This window comes from Borostomias antarcticus (assembly GCF_949987555.1).
Source record: "Borostomias antarcticus genome assembly, chromosome: 7".
Lineage (NCBI taxonomy): Eukaryota > Metazoa > Chordata > Actinopteri > Stomiiformes > Stomiidae > Borostomias > Borostomias antarcticus.
This window is the reverse complement of record NC_140240.1, coordinates 12,779,063-12,786,906: the sequence shown is the minus strand read 5'-3', so window position 1 is coordinate 12,786,906 and position 7,844 is coordinate 12,779,063. Positions and strand designations below refer to the sequence as shown.

Here is a 7,844-nt window from a genome sequence, read left to right as displayed (position 1 = left end):
CAATCAGAGACATCGCTGTTGGCAACCCTACCCACCCCCCGCCGAGGATTACAATGACTAAATTCATTTATTGGCCACTGACAGAGCACACAGCTGCTGAAGTTAATGTTCAATTATGAAGAAAAGCAAACAAAGCCTGTAAAAATGAATAAACATATCTCATTTCACATTTTTCAATCAATTAACACCAAACTTGCTACACTGGATCTTCAGACTGTCAATCACAAACTCATTGACCAAATTGTTGAATTATCAAAATTGAGCTTACAATGCATCAAAATGTTTTACAATACACAGTACTGTCAACAGCTTTCTCTTTCCTTTGTTGTATATTATGAGACTCTGATCACTTCAGCCACTCATCCACATTTTGAAGGGCATACCATCATTATATGATGCAACTTCTATTGTTATATCCTTTGTTTCAGTGTGTATACTTTAATCAACAAACATATTTTCGTGGGCTTTTACTGTACATATACCACACGTTCAGTGTTTTATGATGAAACTCTTATCATGCACCCTGGTCAATTTGTGAAGCCAAACGTGAGTTATTGCTAATTAGCTCAGTGAGATGGAGGAGAGAGGATGTTGCTTGGTGTCAGAGTTTACAAGTTCAATCCTCAACTGATGCAAAATGAACATTGGAATGTCAACTTTCTTGTTGTCTTCCTATTCTCTTTCTCTCGCTTATTGCTCCTAAACTTGCCTGAAATTGCCTGGCCCCGCCTCGTCGCTGCATAGCAGCTTTAATTGTTTGTTTTTTTGCCGGCTCGCTTGGTGGCCTTGTTTTTAAGGATGCACCCTGTTGTGTTGGCTCACAGCAGGCCAATCTGAACGCAGATGAGCCCCAGTCAGAGGAGCCTGCCAATCAAAGCCAACGCTTAACATATTCTAGATTGAGATTGGATTTGCTCATGGGCCGGAGCCTTAAAGCTATCGGCTCAATCAATCAACGCGCGGTACACACCGTCTGGTCCGGGGGGAGAATCCAGGCTTTTCTACGCAGTTCTGCTCTCACCTACAGCCTCTCTTGTTCTCCCCTGTCTCTGCAGAATGCGGGAGAGAGACCTACGGAGCGTGTGCAGACGGGTGCTGCTGCTGACCATCTGTGTGGTCTCCCTCTGGGGCCAGCTCGCTCTCGCCTCCTCACACAGGAGTCACATAGGTAAGTGTGTGTGTGTGTGTGTGTGTGTGTGTGTGTGTGTGTGCGCGTGTGCGCGTGTGTTTGCGTGTGTGTGTGTGAGGTAAGTTTGTAACACACAACCCACTCATTCTAACGAGGGAGCTTCCTCCAAAGCACGTCAGAGGTAAATGTCATTGAAAGGAAGCAGCCATCTTGAACCCTCTTTGCTGCTTAGAAGGTCGTACTGCCTTCTTAGGATGACAATCTTGTTCATCTTGGATATAATTTGTTCACCTTGCTGTATGCAACATTATTTTATGATTGCAAGGTCACGACCTTACCTAAAATTATGGTTGTTAATATTATACAGTTACCTACAATGTTCAAAAATGCACAAGGCCTCAATTATCAACTCTCTGACAAGAGCTCTAGCACACTGGATCCCTACAGGCTGTAGCATGTGATGACGTGGTCGGTAGCTGAGGGACTGTGAGGTCAGTCATGTGGTCACGGCTCAGGGCTCCAGGGTAACCTGGATGTAACACGACATACTGTAACTGATCATCAGAGGACGCTCAGCTGATCGTTGGACTGCTGATCTAGGATCAGGTCTTGTCCAGATAACTCACGTTTCCCGTGATCTAAACTGCGTTTTGTACGACGCAAAACTGACCCTAGACCAGTACCCTGAGACTGTGGCTACAGGCCCGGGAGACGGAGATGAATGAATGAGTAAGTGGAGGCCGATACGATTCTGAGGTCACTTGTTGTCGTGTCGGGACTTAGTGTTTTGTCACCTGACAGAATGACGCATAGCCAGTGTACCTTGGGAGAGGGGGCGTGAAGAAAGACTTATCCCCAGGCGTAAAAGGTGGGAGCTGTGTCTACACATTGAAATAATGAGCTTATCCTGGCAGGGGTAAACAAGCGAGCGCGAGAGCCAGCGCACGCAGACGGCTGTGGGGATGTGTCTGCCTCAGCCAAACGGCAAACAGCGGAAAAAGCAAACTTTGATTAGGAGTCTAAACCCAAAGGCGAGGACGATGGAGGAGATAGCGACGGATATGATGGATGTTTCCGTCCGCACGCCCCCCCCCCCCCCCCCCCTCGGAGGAAAAGGCTGCGTGGGCGGGCGGCGGCGTCCTGTTTGCTCAGGAGGCGAGGAGAACGTGGCGGATTAGAAGCCGGAAAATGGCAAGACGCCGGCGACCATTTCATTTGCCCCTATCTCACCAGTCACGATGCACCAGCTGGTACTAATGAACACCGCCTAATCATTCGGTTTCCAGTCAGAGTGAGACTAACGGCTGCAGTGGTGTTGCTGTGCCTGGTTCCCTGCCGATTGGTGTACTAGTTGTGTACAGTTGTGGTGATTAAAAGGTGTAGTCTGATTCTGTAGCTAATGTGCTGCAACTCTACAGTTTTTACATTAGCGGGTGGTTAAAAAGTGAGCCTGAATGTCCATCGGGACAGTGAGAGAGCTGGTTTACTGCGCATGCTTGTGTCAGCCCATGACTAAAACTCTGCTAGTACTACTACTATGTGATTTATTAGGGAGTGTCCCAGCATCAGTCAACCCTGAGCTTTTATTAACGAGCTCAATGCATTGGATTCCTTATTGTGATTTATCATACTGTAGTCGCCTGCTCCAGAGCCTTAGATTTGGATGAGTGGCGACAATGAGGGCTCAATATCCAGTTGGAGGGGATACAGCATCGCGACGGCTTACGGAAGCTAAAATAGTCCCTCACTGCAGATTTCTTTCCTATCAGGCGATGTTTGATTTTCGTAGTCATTAAAGCGACTGTTTTAAGGAACTATCCGGCGCGCGGCCCTGGTTCTGGGCGGAGGCAGCTGGGTGATTGATTAGCGCGAGAGACTCACCATCAGTCACCCCCGAGGGGAGCGCTCGCAGCCTGCTCCTGGTGGCTCCCCGCCTGGCCAACACCAAGGTAATCACCAGGCCAGTCCCTGGGCTCTGGAGGTCAAGTCGAGGCGTGCCCAATAAACAAACCTCTTTAGCCCCTCTGTTTACCCAGCGGGGGGCCTCGCCAAAGCAATTGAACCTTTCACCGTGAACCGACGAGTGGCACGGTGAGCTCAGAGCACACAGCGCTGTAATAAGTCTGCATCCCCCTGAGCACCATCCACATTCATTAGCTAATCATACCGGGGTGGGTGGAGACATAGAGGAAGAGAGGGAGAGTGTGGGAGGAATGGAAGGATGGAGGGGGAGGAAGACAGATAAGGAGAGAGAGAGATGAAGGAGATAGGAGAGAGGAAGAGAGAGGGAGGAAGGGAGAGGGAGGAAGAGAGAGAGAGGGAGGAAAGGAGAAGGAGAGAGAGGGAGATAAAGGAACAAATAACTTTAGGTGTTGTACTGATTCATACTATTTAAATTCAGCAAGGTGAAAATACAAAAAACACAAATAAACGCAGCTAAAAAACAAAACAACAACAAAACTACAACAACAACAACAACAACAACATTCTCTTTCATTCTCTCTCTCATTGAAGAACAGTAATCAGTCTGTGTGTGTTTAGTTAGTCAGTCGCCCGAGGGCCTGATGCTAAAATGCAGTGGGAATGAAAGGAGATGTGAAGAACACATGGACCTGGCCGTCCGTTTGATTCACTGTGACAGTAGCTCCCTCTCCTAGAGATAGAACTGCCCTGAGCAGAGTCGTCTGCAGGTCACAAACTCTGCCACACTCCTAAGTGTTAGTGATTAAGTTACTCGGCTCGTAGATACTATTAGCTGCTTACGTTTACATGTCAAAAATACTACGAGTTTGGGGGATTTTCGACTTGGTTCTAGGCTGTATCTCACTGACTGTGCTGCTACAGTATGTTAATGATCACTGGGTTTGCGTCAGGGCCTTATTTGTATTCAGCATACATTTCCATATGTGCCTATGGTGAACGCTTTCGAAAAACCCCATAATAAACCCAAATGGCTCATTCTCAAGCTGATTATCTCGCTCCAAGGGACGGCTTTTGCTGTTTTCTATGCAAATTAGTATTTGCGTTTCAAATATACTCAGTTACTGTTCTGTCATGTTACAAGCAGGCAGTTTACGTGCAATTAAAATGGATAACTGCCACGTTTGATGTTCTGGTTTCACTCAGGGAGACCTCCCACAGATGAGGGAGTCTGATATTCATGTCCTCTTCTATGCAGATGGGGCTAACCCGCAGTAGCAGGTGGCAGGTGCTTTTTGACATTTATAACAAATATTATAAATGACATTTTTTACATGTGACAGCAATAACCTCCGGCAACCTCTTGGTGCGAAATTACACACCAACTCTCACGCAGAATTCTGATAATTTATGTGAAATTACACACCAACTCTCACACAGGCTTCTGATATTTCCCAAATGTCTGTTGCTCACAGCAACCTGTTAATGATGATGATGATGATGATGATGACGTTACGAATAGCGACGACGATGGCAAAGATAACGCCAACGATGATGATTTTAGCCCGGGTCCAGATTGACGGTGCCGACAGCGTAGTCAGAACACAGTGAGGCCCAATAGTAGTAGTGAGGCCCAACACAGTGAGGCCCAATAGTAATAGTAGCTGTGTGTAGTGATGTGAGGTTTGTATAAGCACTGTGTAGACACAGCTCGTGATGGTGCACTGTATGTCTGTATGTATGTATGTATGTATGTATGTATGTATGTATGTATGTATGTATGTATGTATGTATGTATGTATGTATGTTGGTATGTACGTATGTACGTATGTACGTATGTATGTACGTACGTACGTACGTACGTATGTATGTATGTATGTATGTATGTATGTATGTATGTATGTATGTATGTATGTATGTATGTATGTATGGTGCATTGTGTACTGCATGTGAGTAGATACAGCTCATCACAGTGTACGTTCTCAGTTTGCAGATACAGTGTTATGTGAAAGGTACTGGACTACTACTGTGCATGATGGCCAACTGCACGTGAAGACAGTGCTGCTACCGTACATGAAGGTACGCTATACATGAAGATCTTGTCGCTACATGGAGGCGTAGCATATCTATGAGAAGGTACGCATACATCGTACCCTCCAGAGCCCAAGCAGGTTACCGCCCCCCCTCCCCCGGAGGGACAGGATGTGCGGACGTGGACGTGGTTGATGGGAGCGGGGATGGAGACGCGGCCCCGCCCTGTTTGAGATGCGCGGGGGGCTGAACGGGGGTCAGGCAGCTGCTGGCAGGCGGCGAGATTGGAAAACCGTCAAGACGTCCCGACCAATAGACCTCCAGATGGCAGCTGGCTGTTTGTGTGTGTGTGTGTGTATGCATGGTTGGTAGCGTGGCCGTTGCGGAATGTGTGTGTGTGTTTGTGTGTGTGTGTATGTGTGTGTGTGGTGGGCGATCAGGGGCTGTTGAGAGAGTGTTAGTGTAGGAATGAATGAGGAACAGGAATGGCACTTCATACTGCACCAGGACAGTTGATATAGAGCCAAATGGCTTTTGTTTCAAACCTACAGTAAAAAACATACAGTATAATTATAAACATAGAATAGTATAATATATAATCACTGATATAATAGCTGTATCAGCTATAATAGCTGATATAATTCACACTTAAATGCCAATATTTCTGTGCAGTTTTGAGTGAACTCAAAATGAGTGAGCTTTGTTGTGTTCGCGAGCACACATTCACACAAGGCGCAAGGCTTAGGCCTACCGCTACAGCGGTTCGACTGCCTAGTCCAGCATGGCAGAGTTACCGGACACAGGGTTTTTCTCCTCATTGAGGGTGAAACGCCCTATTGGGGAGTCCTATCAGCTCAAATCTCATCACGGCCACCCCTCTCTCTGTTCTGCTTGTAAACTGACCTCCGACGTCAACGACCGACCCACCTAAACCCAACCCAACACTACGAAGTTACCCCTCAGCTGCCCTAACTCATCTGAGTATCCTGAAGTTCTCGCTTCAAACGCAGCTGGTTTTGAAAAGTAGGCGCTGGCTCCAGTGTTTTGTAGCATTTTATTCCAGACTCCCCTGAGACTGAAAGGCATGTGAGGGGGTTCGGAGTTCGTGACGTAGAATCGGGGACAGAGCCGTAGTATGATTTGCGCTGATGAATGCAATTACAAGGGAAGTGCTAACAGCGTAGCGGCGGTAATTGGGACTCTGCAGAAAGCCTGCTCTTATCCAGTCATCAGACCCTCCTTTTTCAGTGAGTCTTGTTTTTTATCATGGGTGAGGCCGAGCGACCAAGGGTGCAGCACCGCCCGACTCCAGGCTGGCTCCCGTCCCATCCTCTACCCCTCAGGGACTTTACCTTTCTCACTCAAATCATAATGTGTTGGATGCTACAGAGTGATAATAAATATGATAAGCAGGGCTATTATACACTATAAAGATTATGCCGTTAATGCTGTGAGCTGCCAAAGGCGGGATTGGAATTTCTACCTGCAGTATTATGACCCAGAGAAGAGAGATACAGAACAGTACTCACCAAAGCCAAAGTTAACACAAAGAACTGATTCATCATTTACTGAAGATTAGAGCAATACATAGCGTTTTCTCCGGTTTTCTCGGAACTGCGCCCCCACAGGCTCTGCGAGTAAGTGCACTGTCGTACTGTCGTAACGTTATCAGATTGTCTTTTTCTTTTTCTGGCTTCCTCTGTGATGTTTCGCTTCGGTTTTCTCACCTCTGCCATGATATCATTGAGCTACAAAACGCATGATATCCATAGACGCCGGAATAGTTAGCTACTACTGTGTTGTTTAAGCACAACGTTGCGCATGTGCACTTTGACTGAATGCTGCGTCCCGGGGGCGTGCGGAGTTTTAAAAGGTAATAAATGTCAATGTATTATCTTTCTGAGTAGACTGTTTGGACGATTCAGATTACTTTTAGTAAATCTAATTGGAGAATTAGCACCAGACATGTTTGTAAAGGTCCAAATATCGCGATGTATTGCTTTAACAAATGTCAAGGATGGGATGTGGAGATGTCTGTGAGGTCAGCGGTGTTGTACGGATAGTGTGCTGTGTGGGTGTTACAGTATATCACGCTAAAAGAAATCACAAAAACGGAAGCACAAGAAACAAAGGATGTGCGTATGGTGGAAGAGAGACAGCCATCGCTGGACTTCAAGATACACCCGGGCCCCCATCAGCCCTGCCTGCCAGGCTGACGACCCTCTTGGTCCCCCCTAAAGGGCTGACGACCCTCTTGGTCCCCCCTAAAGGGCTGACGACCCTCTTGGTCCCCCCTAAAGGGCTGACGACCCTCTTGGTCCCCCCTAAAGGGCTGATGACCCTCTTGGTCCCCCCTAAAGGGCTGACGACCCTCTTGGTCCCCCCTAAAGGGCTGACGACCCTCTTGGTCCCGCCTAAAGGGCTGATGACCCTCTTGGTCCCCCCTAAAGGGCTGACGACCCTCTTGGTCCTGCCTGCCAGGCTGACGACCCTCTTGGTCCCGCCTAAACGGCTGATGACCCTCTTGGTCCCCCCTAAAGGGCTGACGACCCTCTTGGTCCTGCCTGCCAGGCTGATGACCCTCTTGGTCCCCCCTAAAGGGCTGACGACCCTCTTGGTCCCCCCTAAAGGGCTCCGGCAAGTCAGTCAACAACAAACAAAGCCGCTGCAGAGAGAGGCAACACCATAGCTACTTGCGGATGTTAGGTATACTGTATTAGGGCTGTCAATCATTTAAATAGTAATTAATTACTAATCAATAAAA

At 47.5% G+C, this 7,844-nt stretch overlaps 1 protein-coding gene across 1 annotated transcript in view; it reads left to right on the top strand.

The window, feature by feature from the left end:
* Positions 1 to 1,056: 1,056 nt before the first annotated feature.
* tafa3a (TAFA chemokine like family member 3a) overlaps positions 1,057 to 7,844 on the top strand; it is a gene marked incomplete at both ends in the record, with an annotated part of 29,227 nt that continues 22,439 nt past the window's right edge. Inside the window, one exon of the mRNA XM_084441350.1 lies at positions 1,057 to 1,168. Coding sequence (XP_084297476.1) covers positions 1,057 to 1,168 — 112 coding nt within the window. The remainder of the gene's footprint in view (positions 1,169 to 7,844) is intronic.